This window comes from Hylobates moloch, unplaced genomic scaffold (genome assembly GCF_009828535.3).
Source record: "Hylobates moloch isolate HMO894 unplaced genomic scaffold, HMol_V3 SCAFFOLD_1, whole genome shotgun sequence".
NCBI classification, from domain to species: domain Eukaryota; kingdom Metazoa; phylum Chordata; class Mammalia; order Primates; family Hylobatidae; genus Hylobates; species Hylobates moloch.
This window is the reverse complement of record NW_026652276.1, coordinates 35,507,258-35,528,634: the sequence shown is the minus strand read 5'-3', so window position 1 is coordinate 35,528,634 and position 21,377 is coordinate 35,507,258. Positions and strand designations below refer to the sequence as shown.

At 35.5% G+C, this 21,377-nt stretch overlaps 1 protein-coding gene across 3 annotated transcripts in view; it reads left to right on the top strand.

Annotated features, from left to right (window-relative positions):
• Positions 1 to 21,377, top strand: part of ADAM23 (ADAM metallopeptidase domain 23) — a 177,587-nt gene that overhangs the window by 87,598 nt on the left and 68,612 nt on the right. For all 3 annotated transcript variants that reach the window (XM_032754785.2, XM_058439253.1, XM_058439249.1), the window contains 5 exons: positions 10,959 to 11,041; positions 12,130 to 12,193; positions 16,306 to 16,378; positions 17,159 to 17,232; positions 18,973 to 19,038. In XM_032754785.2, the coding sequence (XP_032610676.1) occupies positions 10,959 to 11,041; positions 12,130 to 12,193; positions 16,306 to 16,378; positions 17,159 to 17,232; positions 18,973 to 19,038 (360 nt within the window). The remainder of the gene's footprint in view (positions 1 to 10,958; positions 11,042 to 12,129; positions 12,194 to 16,305; positions 16,379 to 17,158; positions 17,233 to 18,972; positions 19,039 to 21,377) is intronic.

Here is a 21,377-nt window from a genome sequence, read left to right as displayed (position 1 = left end):
CTTTGAGTTTTGTGCCACAGATTAAGAACTTTCATGTATCATTCTTATTGGTTGTCAGTTCTTGCCTTAGGTTGCATTTGGGGGTTGTTGAATCTCCCTAAAAGTTAATGCTGTGGAAAGTGAGCAGAAATGCTAAATCAAGCGCGGGAACAAGCTTCCTGGCATTTGTACAAACTGAAGCTTCTGTCAGCTGTACCAGGGCCCTGAGCACTGCGGATGCTGAATCATGAGCCTGGAGTAGACAAGATTGCAGGGAACTTTATAGACTCAGCAAATGAGCCACCTTTGCAGGACACAGAAACCTGATCCAGACTTCTCACTAAGGCACTCAGTTACTTTTTTTTTTTTTTTTTAAAGAAACAGAATAGCTAATTGGCCTCCAGAGGTCATTTGAGGTCCCAAAAGGAGACCTTATCATTAATAAGACACTCCAAATCTGGTATCAGTTGTAACTAAAACTTAAAACAAAAGGTATTTCAACTCTAGCAAAAGAAATTGTGTTCACCACAGTTTGTTTTTGTGTTCACTGCTTTTCTCTCTTTCATGACCCATTTTCTTCAAATAGCTCATATACCCAAACTTACGTGCTTCATAGATAATGAACTAACAGTCTGTTTTTTATGTATTTGTATTTATGTACATCAGAAAAACCCAAGATTATATGGTGCACACTATTTTATATCAAGATTTTTAAAATGTAGCAAAATTTTAAATATTTTAGCATATACTAAGTAATCTTCTAAACCTTTAATTTTTAAAAACTTCATAATATTTCTAACTCATTTGTTATAATTTGTTTAAAAATGCCATGGTGATAGACATTTTGACTCTGTCCAATCTTTCACTATACGAATAACTTCAAGGGAAGGCCTTCCAGATACATTTTGAATACATCCCTTGTAATTGCTTCAGAATTAATTCTGAGAAAGGAATTTTCTGAGTCAGAGTTGGTACAATTTTTTAACACTCTTCATATATATTAATAATTTTTCTTTCTGAAAGTTTGTATAAATTCATATTCCTACCACCATTACATACACACACACATATATATATATATATATAAAGCATTTGTAAGTAAACTTCATGAAGATTGTCTTTTAGATGCTTCAGAAAATCTTTGTACAGAGTACCAGAAAAGGAAATTAATATGTAAGAATGGCTAAGTTAAACTTATTTTCACATAATGCAGCCTTTTTTTCCCTAAAGATCTCAAATTGTTTTTTATTTTTATTTTTTTGAGACGGAGTTTTGCTCTTACTGGCCAGGCTGGAGTGCAGTGGCGCAATCTCGGCTCATTGCAACCTCCGCTTTCTGGTTTCAAGCGATTCTCCTGCCTCAGCCTTCCAAGTAGCTGGGATTACAGGCATCTGCCACCGCGCCCAAACAATTTTTTTGTGTTTTTAGTGTAGAGATGGGGTTTCACCATGTTGGTCAGGCTGGTCTCAAACTGCTGACCTCGTGATCCACCTGCCTCGGCCTCCCAAAGTGCTGGGATTACAGGCGCGAGCCACCGCACCTGGCTCAAAGATCTCAAATTGTTTAGAGAAAAGTACATGCACACATTGTACACACAAACGTAGACGCACAATATTATCCACATAACTAAAGAACAGTCTATTTGGCTATGAAGTTAAATATGAATGTGGATATTGACAGTATCCCAGGAATTAGTTGCAACCATACTTTGAAAAGAGGGTTGTCTAGGTTTTCCCATTTCACCACTACCAAGCCCCTCTCTCATTCTTACTTCTCACTAAGAAAAGATTAATGTCTTGGCTTTTACTTTTATTGCATGCACATGGGTTAAAAGTGCTTCTTTCCATGTGAAGCAAATATAGGAGCTGGAGAGGTCAAAAAGAAGCGTGTAATATGAATGCTAGGTATCAGTCCATGAATAAGGAAGAACTTTTGTTCTGCACTTGATGGAGCAATAGCTTTTGTTTAAGTTCCTACCAGTGCTTTGCACATAATATATAATAAAACTATTTTGTTGATTTTTTTACAACTTTAAAAAGTAATTTATTTACTTTTATTATTTTATTTAAACAAATTTATTGGGATATAACTTATATATCATAAAGCATATAATTGTTTTTAGTATATCTACAGAATTGTGCATCCATCAACATAGTCTAATTTTAAAATATTTTCATCGTTGCATAAAGAAGCCACACCACCTGTTAACAGTTGCTCTCTTTTACCAACAGTCTCTCTTTTACCAACCATAGGTAACCTCTAATCTATTAATACTTCCTATCTCAATAGATTTGCCTATTCTGGACATAAATGAAATCATATAATAGGTGGGCCTTTGTGACTAGTTTCCTTTTTTGTCCCTGGTTTTAATGAGATATAATTGAAAAATAGAAATTACATATATCTAAGGTATGTAACTTAAATTGTACATATGGGAATTGTATGTATTATTCAAAACATCATGTTGATATGTTTATACATTGTGAAATGGTCACCACACTCAAGCTAATGAACACACCTATCACCTCACATAGTTATCTTTTTTTTTTTGTAGTGAGAACATTTAAGATCCACCCTCTTAGCATATTTCAAGTATTATATATTTGTTGACCAACTTTGCTGATGAGCCTATTTAAATAAGTTAATTTTTAGCATTTCAGTTCTTATAAAATAATAAGCATCAACATAACACTATGAAAGTACTTTTCAAAATTAACATATTTCTGTGAAGTCTTTTTTGGTGAGCTGCTAATACATATTTGTAAGTGCTTACTAATACTTTGATTTCTCTTCTGCTTACATCAGCAGTCATGATGAATAGATAGATGAAGTGCCTCCATCCCAACTTCCCTCTACCTTATTACTATCATTATTAGGTGGGGAAGGCATCTTTTCCTAGGTCTATTTCCTCACCCTGACTTCTTTCTATTCCCTTGCTCATTCTTGCTCAGGGAAGGAAGAGCAGCTTGACTGCTGGGAAAGTATGTCTGTGCAGCCAGTTCCTCCCTCCCTTTTTTTTTTTTTTTTTTTTGTAGGATCTACCTTCCTATAGGAAGAGCACATTCTCTCCACCTTTCTCTTCTCTGAATTGTACTGTGGCCACCCCCATATGTGTATGTGACTGGGGTTAGATTGTCCCACGTTGTCTCTGCCTGGGTGGATAAGGCTTGCTAACTCCTGGGTGCAGCATTAGCAGGCCTATTAGATTCTCAACTAATCCTCTCCTCCAGTATAGCTCTATAATAAATGAAGGTGACATTTTGATGTTTCAATTCTATGTCACTCTCTCATTTAGTTTTAAACTTGGGTGGGGACCGATTCATACTCACGAGGATGGCTATAATGAAAATGATGGACAATATAACAAGTGCTGTCGAGATTGTGGAGAGATTGGAACCCTCATACACAGCTTGTGGGAATGTAAAATGTTGCGTGGCTGCTTGGCAGAACAGTTTGGCAGTTCCTCAAAAAGTTCAACAAAGAGTTACCATATCACCCAGCAGTTCTACTCCTAGGCATATACTCAAGTGAGTTAAATACATATGTCCACAAAGAAACTTGTACATAAATGTTCATAGCATTATTCATAGTAGCCAAAAGGTGGAAACACCCTAAATGTCCTTCAATTGATGAAGGAATAAAGGAAATATGGCATATTCACATAGTGGAATTACTATTCAGTCATAAAAGGAATGAAGTACTGACACATACTACACCATAGGTAAATCTTGTAAACATTATGCTAAGTAAAATAAGCCATACACAAAGGGGCACATATGATACGATTCTGTTTATTTGACATGTCCAGAATAGGCAAATTCATAGGAACTGAAAGTAGGTTCATGATTGCCAGGGCCTGGTGGAGTGGAGGGGAGGAGAAATGGGGACTGATTGCTAATGGGTACAGGACTTTTTTCTGAGGTGATGAGACTACTCTGGAACTAGATAGTGGGGATAGTTATACAACTCTGTGAACATGTGAAGAAAAACACTGAATTTTATACTTAAAAAGGTAAACGTTATGATTTCTGAATTATATCTAAGCAACAACAATAAAAAACCCAGGTGGGTAATAAGAGTTTATTTACCCACCCTCTTCATCAAACAAGAATCCTTAAGGATTGGTCTTGTCACATATGCTCATGAATAAGCCATTCCTGTTCATTCATTAAACAAATATGGTTTTACTGTATAGCATAATGTCCTTCAGATCCACCCATATTTGGCAAATGCCAGGATCTCCTTTTTTAAGGCCGAATGCTATTCCATTGCATGTGTGTGTGTGTGTGTGTGTGTGTGTGTGTGTGTGTGTGTGTTGAAATAAGCCAGACACAGAAAAATATTCTGTGACCTCACGTGTAGAATCTAAAAAAGTCGAATATGTATTTAGGTTGGTGCAAAAGCAATTGTGGTGTTCGCCATTGCAAGTAATATCAAAAACCACAGATACTTTTGCACCAACCTAATAGAAACAGAACAGTGGTTACCAGGGGCAGGAGGTGGAGGAGTGGGAGTGGGGTGGTGGGTTGGAGAGATGTAGGTCAGATGGTACAAAGTTGCAGTTATATAGGCTCTAAGTCTAAAGATGGAATGGATAGCATGAGGGCTATGGTCAGTCATATTGTATGATGGGAATTTGCTAAAAGAGTAGATTTTAGGTGGTCACACCACACACTTACACAAAATGTAACTGTGAGGTAGAAATAAGACATGTTAATTTGATTGACTATAGTAATAATTTCACTGTGTATATCAAAGTATCATGTTGTATATTTTAGATATACACACCTTTTTTTTTTTTGGGACAGCATCTCGTTCTGTCGTTCACACTGGAATGCAGTGGCGCAATCTTAGCTCACTGCAACCTCTGTTTCCTGGGTTCAAGCGATTCTCCTGTCTCAGCCTCCCGAGTAGCTGGTATTACAGGCATGTGCCACCACGCTTGGCTAATTTTTGTATTTTTAGTAGAGACAGAGTGTCACCGTGTTGGCCAGGCTGGTCTCGAACTCCTGACCTCAAGTGATCCACCCACCTCAGCCTCCCAAAGTGCTGGGATTACAGGCATAAGCCACTGTGCCCGGCCTGATATATACAACTTTTAAAAATCAAAAAAGCAGAAAAAATATTGATTTACCTTGTACTGTGACCTCGTTGAGGTCATAGTTCCTGTTCTAGGTACTAGATATGTATCAGTGAACCAAACAGATAAAGATCCCTGCCCTTGTGGGTCCTGTGTTCTCTTCTCACCTTTATTCTTTTCTTTATCAGTATAACCACATCACCCTTTTAGAATGTTCTTTGTGCTTTCCTTATCAAATCATCCTCACAGCTCAGCTCAAGCTCGCTTCTAAGAGTGAAGGCTTTTTGGCAGCAGGAGAGCATGGATTGTGATCGGGTGGAGTAGGTCTCTGTGCGCCTGGCTCCTGGCTGAGAGGTAGGGTTGATGCAGGGTGGAGGAGATTGGAGGAGTGCGTGTTCTGAAGACCCTGTCCAGTGTATGAGTAAGGTAGGGTGGGCCCTGCAGAAGTCAATCAGAGTCTGGCCGAGGTGCTGTATTGGAGTCAGGGGTGTTTTCAGACACACAGGTCTGCCTGTCTTCCCTTTTCTGAGTGTTTCCCCACTTCTTTCTGCTTCCTTTCCATTATTTTTCTCATTCCCTCTTCTTTTAGTAATATTTTAATGAAGTTTTCAGACTATTTTTAAAATCTATTTTCCCTTCTTTTTTACTGCCTCTCAGCTTGCCATAATTGGGTTTAAAAATTCGTGTTTGTATTGTTTCTAACCAAAGAGTTAGATGAAGTTTGTATTTCCACTCCTATATTAAAAATGGCTCTTTTACTTGTGTGTACACTAGAATTTTTTCCCTAGTTTTTGAATTAATAGCCAGTTTTTTAAAAAGTTTCTTACCACTGCATAAATAATAAACAATTTAAGCAATAACAAGGAAAACAAAACCATCCACACTAAATCACTTAAATTAGATCCAGGATTATCAGTTATTTGAATTTTGAGTATAAAGTTGAAATTATTATTAATCATTCAAAATATTGACCTTCCTGGCAACATTCAGAATACATTATAGAATATGAAAGGAGCACGGGGTTAAAAAATGCCCCAAGAAATCAAGATAGCAGATGACACTAGTCCTCACAAAGCTATTTTAAGTTTGAATAGTATAATTTATGTGAACTATTAAAAATTTACATAGCAGTGGTACAGCCAAACTGTTCTAATACTTTATTAATTAAACTACTGCAAGAACATTTTCCCCATTAAATTTAATGAAGGTAAATAATTAAACAAATTATTTAATAATTTCTGTGTTGGGGTCTCAAGTTCCCCAATTCTCCAAAATTATTATTTTTTATTTCCTTATTCTGCAGTACTCAAAATCAGGTATTCATGTCCCATTATAGATATCTTTTTTCTATTTCTCATTTGTCATCCACTCACTGATTTTTAAAATAGTTTAGCATATCCTAGTAGTTGATAAGCTTGAAGAATTTAAAGATATGTATATAGAATAATCATTTGAGTATAGTATCAGTAGTTTTTATTATATTCAGAACCTAGATATCATAATATACACATTTTCTAGTTAAGAGCTGTGTAGTTTCTTTTCAAATGTTTATCCAGACCTGCAGGAATAGATTGAAAATATCAGTGTGTGGTCACTATGAATGTCCAGGTTTTTGGGCTTTTCATAAGCAATAAAGAACTGGCTGATGGAACTTTACCATGCAGATGAAATAATTAAACAGACACAAAGGTGGGGTGCTTTTAAAAAGCAAATTGAAACTATTGGTTCTATTTCCACTAAAATGAGTAGAATCAAACAGTTCCTGTTGTTATTACTATTATTATTATTATCATTATTATTTTTTATAGAGGCAGGGTCTTTCTACATAGGCTGGTCTCAAACTCCTCCTGGGCTTAAGCAATCCTCCCTCCTTGGCCTCCCAAAGTGCTAGGATTACAGGCATGAGCCATGATGCCTGCCCAGTTCCTGTTATTAGATTAGTAATACCAGAGAACTGGATATTTTTTTTCCCCTACAAGTTGTTATCACTAGAGTCACAAAGTTATTATCCCCAGCTACTTCTGGTTAGGAAGTATTTTAAAAGATGGACATGGCTTCAGTGTGTCAGTATATGAAGAGGAAGCCTGGTAGGTTCCAATGGGATTCTGAGCTTGGAAACGTTGTGGAGCAGAGTTACTATTTGAGCATGATCTGGCTTGTGGAGCGTTCAGCTGTGCAAGTAGCAGGCTGAGAAAGGTAGGGAGCATACTAGGATTTTTAATTTCCTGTGACTAGCCAATAACTTCCACTTATCAGATGCTCCATTTTTGTTGGATTTAATTAACTGACAGTTTTGGATTCGAAAATGCTGATGTCTGTATGGGTGCACAGAGACTTGTGTCATGGGCTGAATCGAGCCCTTTTTGGTTGTCCCTTCTGCCATTTGCCAAGTCACAGGTCTGTGACCCACTCCTAGGTGGTCAGGGCCAGCCCTCTTTAATTGTCTGAGGCCTTCCTAACTGGAGAAAGAAACATGGACTTGAGAACCTGAAGATGTGGGAATCAGCTTGTCCTTTTGTTATTTTTAGAAGAGCCTTTTGCACTTTGTTTCTGTACCCATATGGGTACATGGAGACAGCCATCACTGTGAGGTAATGGTTGTTGAAGATGGCCAGATCCCTGGGTGGAAGGCACCCCTGGAGCTGACTGTCCAAAGTCATGATTGCCAGTGCCCTCTAGAAGTGGGCTCCCTGTACTGGCCCACTACTGTTATGCTTGGCACCCAAGATGGATTGCTCTTTCTCTCTCAGGATTTATTTTATATGAGATAATTCAAGATCTTACTTTGCAGTGGTCTGAAGTGTTACCAAATAATATTTTTCCATAGTACTTTTTAAAAACTTGGTATAAATTTAGTAATAAAAAAATCAGAAAAATCCTCTAATACCGCTAGTACTAATATTAAATTGAAGCTACCAAATTGCTTATAATGCTTAAAATAACTACACAATTTAGCTATTAAAACTTTCTTATGATGATAAACATCAGAGATTGGATGTTGCCTGAAGTCTCATTTAAGTTTCAAAAAATACAGTGATTCAAGGCCAGGCACGATGGTGCATGCCTGTAATCCCAGCTACTCGGGAGGCTGAAGCACAAGAATTGCTTGAACCTGGGAGGTAGAGGTTGCAGTGAGCTGAGATCATGCCACTGCACTCCAGCCTGGGTGACAGAGTGAGACTGTCTTTAAAAAAAGAAAAGAAAAGAAAAGCAGCCTTTTACTTTACACACACACACACACACACACACACACACAGTTGATCCTTGAATTGCACGGGTCCACTTATATGTAGACTTTTTTCAAGCAAACACAGTATTTGTGGGATGCAAAACCTGTGCATATAGAGGGCTGACTTTCCCATATATGTGGTTTCCACAGGGCCGACTGTGAGACTTGAGTATGTGCAGATTTGGGAATATGTAGGGGTTCTAGAACCAATCCCTGACTGTATAAATATATATTTATCTCTGTTTTCTCCCAATAACCCACCTAAATAACAGGGGATAAAAAAGGATATGAACCCACCAATACAAAGACAGGAGAAGAGAAAACAAGCAGGTGAGACATAGCCATAAAATTTCAGGAGCTGGGAAAGTGGATGAGGGGTGACTCTTAGCTTTGAGCTTTTCATGCTCTGCTAAGTTCGTTTGGGGGGAAACCAAGAAGAAACAAGTCAACTCATGTCACTTATCCCAGAAAGGCAGAAATAAAAGCATCTGAAAAAAGAAAAATTGGTTGAAAGTAGATGTAGAGTGGTTAAGTCCCCAATTTACTGCTTGCCCTGTGGAGCCAGATAACCAGATAGGAAGTTGAGGACTTCCCTAGTCTGGTAGGAGCTCATGTATGGAGAAAAATGAATAGGAGAGAATTCTCAGCTATATTTTATAAATAATAAAAATTATTTTTTTATTATAAAAATTCTTTTATGAATATTATTTATAAATATTTTTATAAATAATAAAAATTATTATTATTTATAAAAAAAAGCTGCCCAGAACTGAAGTGCATAGTTTTCTTGATTAAAAGGTGTTACAGCAGGAGGCTGAGGCAGGAGAATCTCTTGAACCCGGGAGGCGGAGGTTGTAGTGAGCTGAGATCATGCCATTGCACTCCAGCCGGGGCAACAGGGTGAGACTCCGTCTCCAAAAAAAAAAAAAATTAAAGTGTCACAGAGTACCCAGTACAACAAAGGAGCAAAAATTCTAAAAAAAAAAAAAAAAAAAAAAATTAAAAATGGAGCAAGAAAGAAAATACAATAATTATAGTGGCAGAGCTGTGAACAATATTTGTGTACACATAAACAATGAATATAGATTTAACTAAAACTGGTGATATGAATTAGAATGTATTGGGGGTGAGAGAGGTTTTCAAGATCCAATATTAGGTAGATAATTTCTAAAATGGAATTAGTCAGAACATAAAAGTATAAACATTCAAAAGTATATAGCCAAACACCAGAAGAAACAGCTTAAAACATTAAAAATGGTTGCCTTGGAGGTGGAGGGGAAAGAGGGACAAAGGAAACTGTGTTTTTTTAAAAATAAAACTTGTATCTCACTGTGGTTTTGATTTGCATTTCTCTGATGGCCAGTGATGATGAGCATTTCTTCATGTGTTTTTTGGCTGCATAAATGTCTTCTTTTGAGAAGTGTCTGTTCATGTCCTTTGCCCACAGTGAGTGAGATACCATCTCACACCAGTTAGAATGGCCATCATTAAAAAATCAGGAAACAACAGGTGCTGGAGAGGATGTGGAGAAATAGGAACACTTTTACACTGTTGGTGGGACTGTAAACTAGTTCAACCATTGTGGAAGTCAGTGTGGCGATTCCTCAGGGATCTAGAACTAGAAATACCATTTGACCCAGCCATCCCATTACTGGGTATATACCCAAAGGACTATAAATCATGCTGCTATAAAGACACATGCACACATATGTTTATTGCGGCACTATTCACAATAGCAAAGAGTTGGAACCAACCCAAATGTCCAACAACGATAGACTGGATTAAGAAAATGTGGCACATATACACCATGGAATACTATGCAGCCATAAAAAAGGATGAGTTCATGTCCTTTGTAGGGACATGGATGAAACTGGAAAACATCATTCTCAGTAAACTATCGCAAGGACAAAAAACCAAACACCGCATGTTCTCACTCATAGGTGGGAATTGAATAATGAGAACTCATGGACACAGGAAGGGGAACATCACACTCCGGGGACTGTTGTGGGGTTGGAGGAGGGGGGAGGGACAGTATTAGGAGATATACCTAATGCTAAATGACGAGTTAATGGGTGCAGGAAATCAACATGGCACATGGATACATATGTAACAAACCTGCAGATTGTGCACATGTACCCTAAAACCTAAAGTATAATAAAAAAAATAAAAATAAAAAAATAAAACTTGTAGTTATTATTTGAATTTGAAAACCACATTCCTATATTGCTGCTAAAATGTTTTTAAAGTTAATTTTTAAAGGTAAGAAAACAAATAAGATATTGTATAATTTTCCATCAAAAATGATTATAAACAAGCTTTTGGAGTCTCTCTTCATTCAAGTGGAAGTCCTTATTCCATAACAACATCTGATAAGTACCTGTACTCCTATAATACATACTTAAGAAATGTATGTTTTATTAATTACCTTGGTGTCATTGTTTTTTAAAGCCTTTTCTCCTTCATTCAATTTAATACACACATGCTTGTTATAAAAAAGTTGAAAAATTGCCTAATCTTATTTGCAACTTTATATAGGAGGAGTTTCTAGGGTTATTAATACAGTGCACATATATGCCCATCCTTGCATTTCTTCTTGCTTTATGGAAGCACCCAAAGAATTAATTATAATGCATGAAATACAACCAATCCATGAAACCTTCTGCTTTCCAGGGTGGAGAGCACTGTTACTACCATGGAAGTATCAGAGGCGTCAAAGACTCCAAGGTGGCTCTGTCAACCTGCAATGGACTTCAGTAAGTGGGAATCTCATTGGCATTTTATTCATTGACCCTTTCCAGTTTCCCTTTTATGGATATATATATATTTTAGTGACTCTTCTGTGCCAGTGCTGTGTTAGGGACTGCATATATATGGAGTGGTGCACAAGTGTTTGCAGGAGATTCAGAGATTAACCAAATGATTACATAGATAAATGTTTAATTACCATTGTGTTAAGAGCTGTAAAGGGGAAGGACAGGAGCTTGTGGAGTGGCAAAACCTAGTCCGGGAAGGTTTCCTAGTGGCATATTCCAGAGGACATATCAGTTAGACCTACAGCTAGACTTGAGAGTCGGCAGGCCTTAGATCTAAGAAACTTAGACCTAACAGTAAGTTGGAGTTAGCCAGGCAGGGGTGGGGTGACAAAGAGGAGTTCGCACATTGACCTAGGGGTGGGTTCTAACAAAACCATGTGTCGGCACCTTTTAGACCTGGACACAATAGCACCTCATATAAAGACTTAGTTTTGGCCATGTGATGACAAAGAATCTTGAAACTTTTCGCCGTTTTATAAAAAACCTTATGTCTCTGAAAATTAAATGTAATTTGTATGACATAGAGTCGTACTGCTTGATGGCAGTTCAGAATTTATAAGCATAAAGATACCACTGTTTGCTTCTTCAGAACCAGATGGTTTTAGATTATTCTCATATATAAAGAATCTGTTTTCTTACAGATGATATTGAATTTGCATAATTAGAAATTTGTATAGTTGTACATGGTTCTGGAATAATTACTTTAGAGACTGCCACTGAGTGAATAGTCCTATCCCAGAGTAATTTTCTAATCTGTCTGTTGAATTTCAAACATCAGTTATATCAGGTATAATTCGCATGCATTTGATGTATACTTTTATAATTTTATAGCCTCCATGCTGCCTAATAGAGTGCTGGGGCCACACTGGGACTCCATGCCGATATGTGAATTAAACTTGTGACAGTGTAAAGGGATTTGTTCAGTTATACTCTTTATTTTGAAGACACAATAATGAAGCTTACTTGCTATTTCTTGCCATTTCCTGTGTTTGTTTATTCTCTCCTTTGTGTGGTTTCTTTTGTGCTAGTGGCATGTTTGAAGATGATACCTTCGTGTATATGATAGAGCCACTGGAGCTGGTTCATGATGAGGTGAGTCTATGCCATCAGTTGCCTGATGGCGTTCTACTCCTCCAGCAACTTTGTCTTTCAGAAGAAAAGAGAAAAGAATGTAGATTTCAAAGTGCCTTTGTACGTGTTACCTTATTTCAAACTTAGAGTAGTACCCTGAGTTTTGAAGTTTAAGCTGCACATGCCAGGCCCATGTACCCATAAGGGATAATAAAAGACATCAAACATGGGTTTTCTGAAGGAAATCCTAGTCCTTCCCAGTTTATGAAAAGAGCAGAGAGGATATTTTGTTTTGTACTAGCCAGCCTCCTTACTTTAAACTAGCTTTCATAGAAGTCATTATACGAAAAAGATACTTGCACACACACATTTATAGCAGCACAATTTGCAATTGCAAAAATATGGAACCAGCCTAAATGCCCATCAATCAGCACATAGATAAATAAAATGTGATACACACACACACACACCATGGAATACTACTCAGCCATAAAAAGGAATGAAATAATGGCATTCACAGCAACCTGGATGGAATTGGAGACTATTACTGTAAGTGAAGTAACTCAGGAGTGGAAACCAAACATTGTATGTTCTCATTCATATGTGGGAGCTAAGCTATGAGGATGCAAAGGCATAAGAATGATACATTGGACTTTGGGGGCTCAGGGGAAAGTGGAAGGTGGTGAGTGATGAAACACATTGGGTATAGTGTACACTACTTGGGTGATGGGCGCACCAAAATCTCAGAAATCACCACTAAAGAACTTATTCATGTAACCCAACACCACCTGTTCCCCAAAAACCTATTGAAATTAGAAAAAAAATAGCTTTCATTCTTACTGTCATCTTTAGACAATTGTGTGACTATAAGAATGTACTTAACTTTTATGAACCTGAAAATCTTTAGTGGGGAAATCTGTGGGCTGAACTATGATTATATTATAGAATACTTAGTTTTTTTTACAGATAGGGAAGAAAATAATGTTTAGAGTCATGCACAAACCAGTGATTTAGACAAGAAATCACATGCTCTAATAGTGTTGCTTGCTAATAAAATGCAATCAAATTTAAAATTTGACATATATTCAGTAAATATTGTATTGAGGGCTTACTACAAGCTGGGTATTATTTTAGGTTCTGGGGATACTTTGGTGACAAAATAGACAGAGATTGAACCAAATGGGGCTTACAGTCTACAGAGGCAGATAGGGATACACAGAATGAATAGTAATTACATGTGGTATGTTAGATAGTGATACATGGTAAGGAGAAAAAGTGAAGCCAGGAGGGTGGAGAGTTAATTTTTGTTTTGTTTTGTTTTGAGACGGAGTCTCGCTCTTTCGCCCAGGTGCCCAGGCTGGAGTGCAGTGGCACTATCTCGGCTCACTGCAAGCTCTGCCTGCTGGGTTCACGCCATTCTCCTGCCTCAGCCTCCCAAGTAGCCGGTACTACAGGTGACCGCCACGCGCCCGGCTAATTTTTTGTATTTTTAGTAGAGACGGGCTTTCACCATGTTAGCCAGGATAGAGTTAAATTTTTCATACATACACAGTTCCAGGAAGTCCACCAAGAGAAGACAAGTGGTGAATGAAGAACTTAAGGAAATTAGAGAGCTGGAAGAACATTCTAGAAGATGAGCGAATACAAAGGCCTTGAGGCAGGAGTGTGCCTAGGGTGTTCGAGGAACTTTGAGGAACCTGACAGGGTTGGAGAGGAGTGAACAAGGGGGAGAATGGGAGGAAATTAAGGCACTGAGAGGTAACAGTACAGAAGTCAGATCAGTGAAAAGAACTGTAGTGGGAAAATAATATTTTGTGAGTGATAGAGTTAGAATATTGCAATTATTTGATGGGGAACAGAAAACATTTTTTATCTTTAGGGATTTCAAATTTAGATAAAATTGGGCTGGGCGTGGTGGCTCACGCCTATAATCCTAGCACTTTGGGAGGCTGAGGCGGGCAGATCACGAGGTCAGGAGTTTGAGACCAGCCTGGCCAATATGGTGAAACCCTGTCTCCACTAAAAATACAAAAATTAGCTGGGCGTGGTGACGGGAGCCTGTAATCCCAGCTAGTTGAGGAGGCTGAGGCAGAAGAATCACTTGAACCTGGGAGGCGGAGGTTACAGCGAGGCAAGATTGTGCCATTGCACTCCAGCCTGGGCGACAGAGCGAGACTCCATCTCAATAAATAAATAAATTAATTAATTTTGAAACAGCTAATAGTCAAATAGGCTGCTGATAATAAAAGCTGAACAGACAAACTTTCACTGTCTTGGTTATGGCAATGTATGTATGAATATGGGGGTAAATTTCAAAGTTGATGCAGAAAAGTTTTAAAGGATTGGTGTTTGAATAAACCTCTGTCATTTTCAACTAGTAACTATAAAAATTATCAGGTAATGAAGACAGGCCACTTAGATAAAGACATTTTGATTAAGTAAAATGTTATTCTTCTCACTCCAGTAAGGAAAGATAATCTGTGTACAGCAAAATTATTTGACCCATTCAGCAAAAACTCTGACTTTGATTTCTGGCTTTGATTAATGGCCCTGGTACCCTAACAAAATCCACAAAGAACAAAACACAGATTCCCAAATAATAACTATTTAAGCCTTAGAGTTTTTTAAATGTATAAAATGAGATAATTTTTTAATGCATTCATAGTAGGGCGATTTTGTAGATTTGATGAATTAATACATGTAGGTGACAATGTCTATTGAACTGTCATAAGGATTTATAAATATAAACTATTGTTATAATGTTTAAAGCATTGGTTTTGCATTGTTTACTTATGATCATATTATTCAGGGCCTGATTGTTACATGCAAATTGCCTTCTCTTTGCCTTCCTTCCTGTTGCCTACCTTTTGGTTATGTAATGATTTGTCCTCATCAACACTGTGGGTAGAGGAAAGGAATAGTGCTTTAAACTTTAAATTAGTCGATTTTTTAAATTGTGTTGCTGATCCCATTGTTAATTTCATTACTATCTTTTCACCTTTTACCAGAATTTAGAGCTTACTGTAATTAATTTTAGATATTTTGATGTTTAATTTGTTATTATTATTGATTTTAGTATGCTTTGTGATAAGTCAAGTAATATGCATGGGATATTTCTAATGAGAATTCATGTTAACTATCAAGTCATAAATGAATAGCAAAACTGTTATAAGTTTTATGTAACCTATTAAGAAGTTTCTTTTTTATAACTTTTTCTGATTATAAAACTAATATAGGAAATTTGGAAAAGCAAAACAAATACTTAAATAGTAATTTTCCATTATGCTGTCCCTCAAAGATAACTTCTTGTCATGTTTCAGAATATGTTCTTCCAGTTTTCAATGACATAGTCCCATATATTTTTAAAAATAAATTGGATCATTATTTTATAAGATAATTTTAAGACAATGATGTATCTCCCTGAGCCTCAATATCTTTATTTGTAAAATAGGGATAAACCATGCACTATATGGGGTCTTTGTCAGGACTAAATTAAGTAATGTGTACATTAGCAGTACCTGGTACATACTATGCACTCAGTAATGGAAGCTAATCGTAATAAGAATAATGGTAATAGACATTCCTAAAAGCATAATTTCTAGGGCAAAAAATGTAAATGTTTTCACATTTGTTGATACACCTTACTAAATTTCTCTCTCAAACTATGCTACCAATTTCCTCTCGCCAGCAAGGTGTGAGGGTGCTTTTGGCCTTGCAATGGTAATTAACTATGGATATCGTAATTTTTAAAACTTCATCAGTTTTATGGCAAAAGTTGGTGCTTCATTTAAAAAAATGCATGTTGAAGGAAGATGAAAGCATTTGGCATGTTTTTACATGTTTATTGACTTTTTGTGTTTCTTGTGAATTTCCCATTTATAGCTTTGAAGAAAGCTAAGATTTAAGAGTAACCAATAACACTATGTTTTTATCTAAACTGGGGCAATTAGATGATACTCTTTTATTTAAAATTAAGATTTCAATAAGACATATACTTTTCGCTTTTGATAGCTAAAAAACTGACATATAAATATTCCCATTTTAGGAAGGACATTAGAGAAAGTTCTAACACTGTTTCATAGAGGCTTGTTCACATCTTGCTTTCTAAATTGCCTACAATTGTTTTGTTTCAGAAAAGCACAGGTCGACCACATATAATCCAGAAAACCTTGGCGGGACAGTATTCTAAGCAAATGAAGAATCTCAGTAAGTTTTAACTAAAATAGCGATTATATTTTATGTAGTACGAGCTGTTACTTGGTGGAGCTCAGTAGATATGCAGGCTTGTTGGAAGTGGAATTGGTCTGATATCTGGGGTGAACATTGTGGATCAGCACTGGAATGAATAGTGGCTCTTGTGTAAAGAGGCATGGAGAGTCATTTCCAATGCAACGACTAAAACATGAAGCCTGTGAGTAAAGCTGCCTTGGGAACCAGAAAGTGTGGCCAAATTTAGTAGAGTGATTTACAGTGAGGTTCATCCTGAAATTTTCCTGGCAGTTTGCTGCTCTTGAGCCAGCTTGGATTGCCTCCCTCTCATGCTCTGCTCCAGACACATCTTAAGTGTGCTAATGTTGGCAGAAGCTTCTTTTGGATTGTTGGGGCATGTGATTTTATTTCTGTATATTACTGCTAAAAGTCTTTAATAATTTATGCAAAAGCTAATGTCATACATTATTTTGAATGCTAAAATGAATTAGACATAGTGGAACTGTCTCAGATTTTCAGATATTGTCAAGTGATTGTATGTCAAATGTGCATCTTCTAATGAATCTTGAACATTATGTTTTCTTGATGTTTGGGACGAAATTACATTTGAACTATCTTTGTGGTCATGAGAGTGTGAAATAATAATGATCAGTGTGCTTTTTTTTCACCTTAGTTTGACATAGATTATCAGTGCCTCTGTTTCTTCATGTAATATTTTAAAACATACTCCCATTGAAATAAGCATAAAATTTTGATAGTAATTTTTCCTTTCCACAGCTATGGAAAGAGGTGACCAGTGGCCCTTTCTATCTGAATTACAGTGGTTGAAAAGAAGGAAGAGAGCAGTGAATGTGAGTGTGGCATTGAGCCTTGGGTGGGGCTATTTTACTCAAAGAAGTCATGTGCCTATCACCCCACAGTATCTAAGTGTACCTAAAACAGTTTAGATTTTGGGGACTGTTGTTTAAAAATGAAAACAATAAACAAAAAAACCCTATGATTTGAGCCTTATCAACACACTGCTTTTTATTGATCTCTTTCTGTTAGTGATTCAAACTGATTACGGTAGTCTCTGAACCCTGATGTCATGTAAAGAATGTGTTGTTTTAGCTCTGTTTTCTACGTGTTTTCTGACGATAATTGCAGTGCATTTTATTTTCTATTTAAAGTGCAGCAGACTTTTCTTTCTATATGGCTTATATAGCGTCATATAAAACATTTCTGTTAAAAAATATAGAGAGAGGAGTTAGGTTTTGAAATGTTGGCTAATCATGCTTATTTATATTACTTTCAAATTAAAAACTCTGTTACACCAAACTTTAAAGCTGTATGTGTTTTTCAGAACACAATGAATTTATTTGGCTATTAGCAATATAACAGTTTCTAAATAAAAATCATATAATTGTATAATCACCTACTGTTATGTACTTCACATGTATTGGTAAACGTATAGGGGCTTTGTAACTGAAATTATGTTTCTGGTCTTTTCATAATAGGCTAGAAAGCTGTAATGATGGAGACTGTTTAGTAATTACATGGTGAATGCTATGTAACTGAGAATTAATTCCACAGCTTATACATTACATGGTAATTTACTAGATAACTTAATGAGTAATTATAGTAGAAATTGCACATTTTAGATAATGTTTTGCTGAGTGTATTTTTTTGTGAAAAAAATAGACCACCAGCCATCAAAAACTTAGTTCCAGGTTAAATTGTCCTCCCTTTTATGAAACTCTTATGATAATTATGGATACATTTATTATATATTATATAAATTATTATTAGATCTCTTTTAGCTCATTCATAAAGATGTGGTTGGTAATAATACATTCTACAATGACTGCTGTTCTTTCGCTGCAGTCCACCTCATCAAATAGAAAATGATCAATGACTATATACATAAAGAAAAAAGAGCCACCATTATAATTTTCCAACTATGAAAAAGAAATAAAAGTCCAAATGAAGGCTAAAATACTTACTCTTAAAGGATTATCTAGTTAATTTAGAAGACTTTAGACTGTAATAATTGCCAATATTTGTTCCTTTGAGAAATTGAGCAGTTAAGAATTAGTATATTATTTTTAGAATTTCACTCCAGTGGGTTAATGTTTCTATTTAACTTCATTGATATCTGTATCAGATATACCTGGAAGTAATTATAACTTATGCTATTCTTATTAAATGAGTTTTACATAGATTTTCGTTGACATTTTAAGTAAATATGAATATTTTATCACATTTTAATGTGAAATTGACATTTATTTATTTTAACATAATTATGCTATAATTTTTCTCTAGAATATTTTTACATATAAAAACCATATACAACAACATGGACTGTTTTCTATGTTGATAAGTAAGTACCTTAATAATAATAAAATATAGTTATTTTCTAAATACTTGAATATGTACCCATATTTTATGATCACTTTTTAAAATTTGCCTGACCAACTTTCTTCTAAGGTGTTTATAAAGTAGGCAGCAGAGAGTTGTTCTGAAATTCAAAGTCTTATCTACAACTTAACAGTGAGCACCAGAGAGATTTTATGTCAATCACCATTCTGACCATATATTTTTATTTTCTGTAGCCATCACGTGGTATATTTGAAGAAATGAAATATTTGGAACTTATGATTGTTAATGATCACAAAACGGTAAGAATATAGAGTCAGTGGGTTTTAGACCAGATAGCTTACTTAAGAAAGAATACATTTTACTTTATATTTAATCATTATTTTTTACTTATTAACCCCAAGATATTCAGACATATTAAGTGACTTGATTTATTTGTTGGTGTTTGGAGACTCTGAGTTTTATAGAATTTTCACAACTCTAAACTTTCTTTATGTTTAATAATTATAATTAATAGATTTAGCTATCTGGCATCTTTTGTCTTCATTTAAAATTCTTATTCTCTACTTTTCTTTGTCTATGTATTTGGTCACTGCTTTCTAATTTTATTCCATGCTTTTGTCCTGCTAATATGTTATTTTTTCTTACTAGTTAATTATGATTATGGTAGATATAATTGTGGAGACAAACATATAAAATAAAGTTTTATCTAAAGTGAGTATCTTTGATGACTTATCGTCCTTAAATATTGGAAAGATGAATAATCTCGTGTTAACTTCTGTGGAAGTAAAATGTGATTGAATATGTCATTTCAGTAACACTTAAAAGATATACGAAAAACATTCATTGTTCCTCATTTTCCCCTCTTGAAGATACAGTAGAAACTGTTAACTATACTTAACCATTTCCTTTATAAAATTACTTGCCTTAAGTCCAGAAGAGTCTTGGTCAGTAGGCTATATACTAGTACACCCAATACTAGTGGTGTGCTGGTAAATTTTAACACCTAGCTCTCTTGATTTATAATGTTTGCTGATGTCTGTGGTGTAAATATTGCCACCATAGCTGATTTCAAGCTATCAAAGTGAGATCACTGATGAGGAGTTAGGAGAGGATGTATCTAGTTGGCTCTCGGGATCTGATGGGAGCTGGCTCCAGCAACCACTGCCACACTCCCCAGACTGTTTAGGCCAGTTGTAATCTCTGTTGTAGTTAGGTGATTGAACTTTAAAAGTTGTATACTCTAAGGCAAAAAGCACTTGTTTTATCAAAACAAAGTTGCACCTCTGAAAAGACTTTATATAGATGAGAATCTTTTAAAAAATGCGTAGAAATCAGGTATTGGTGACAAACTTATGAAAGATTGGAATAAAAATTGAAATTGCTTTGGAATTATCTTTAAGTCTTTGTTTTACTTTAAGGAACCCAAAATTAGATTAGTACATGATATGATAAGGTTGTGCTCATGCTAAAATTATGTGAAATTCTAATTAGCCGACCCTACTCAGAGAAGGCCTTGAAACTATAAATTTAAAAAAATAGTGACTTAATTTATATTTAAACTTTTAAGTTTCTACTTTAATGGATGTTTTCCATTAACTATCAGTTTAATTGTGTTGAATGTAAAGTTTTTCAATAGAATACCCCTTACTTCTGTATGCACATTTATTTTCTGTTCCAGTTGCCTTTAAATATATTGCTTGAGATGTTAGTAAGAAGCAAAATTTATCAGAATACATATAATTTAAGAGAGGTCCTTTTTGGTGGAAAGGAAAGCCAGATGTGTAGGCCAGTCACTTTAGAAATAAAGGCTAAAATATGAGTTTCTGAAGGACTTTAATTTGCTTGAAACCTCAAGATAGTTTTTTTATCTGAATTATTTTCGTTGACTGGAACATTGAGTTTTTTTTCCCAGCTGATTCTCAATCTTGAGCATTGTGGCATGTTGTGAAATTATGGCTTTTGAAGCCTAAGCTTTTTTCAACATCCATTATATAAATACTTTTAGAGTAGTAGAAATAATAATTAAGATATATACAATGTCTTTGATACACAAAGTGCATTCTCAAATAGCTGTTAATCTATAGAATCTGTTCTCAAACCTTTACTTGCAATTCCAAATCTCCTGTTCTACCATAATATATCAGGAAAGTACATGAAGCTATCAATCAAAAGAGTAAATCTCAGTAACTGTGCAAAATAGGAAACAGTTACTACTAAGTGTTAATTACAATTAAACAGTTACAGTTTTTTGGTAATTGTTAAAACAACATATTTTTTGAATTTATTTTTTAACCCTTCTCAATGGTAAACATTTAAATAACCTTATTCTTATGAATAATAAAATAGCACACTTCTTAAAATATTATTTTATATTTAAAAAATTTCTACACACTATGTCACATGTTCTGTGATAAAGTTCCTTATTTAGGCTATCAAATCTTTTAAGGGTAAATTTTGATAATTCATTTTATTATTGTTGTTATTATTATTATTGTTATTATTTTGAGTTGGGTTCTCACTCTGTCACCCAGGCTGGAGTACAGTGGTCCAATCTCATCTTAGCACAACCTGTGCCTCCCCAGCTCAAGTGATCCTCCCATTTCAGCCTCCCGAGTAGCTGGGACTATAGGTGCATATG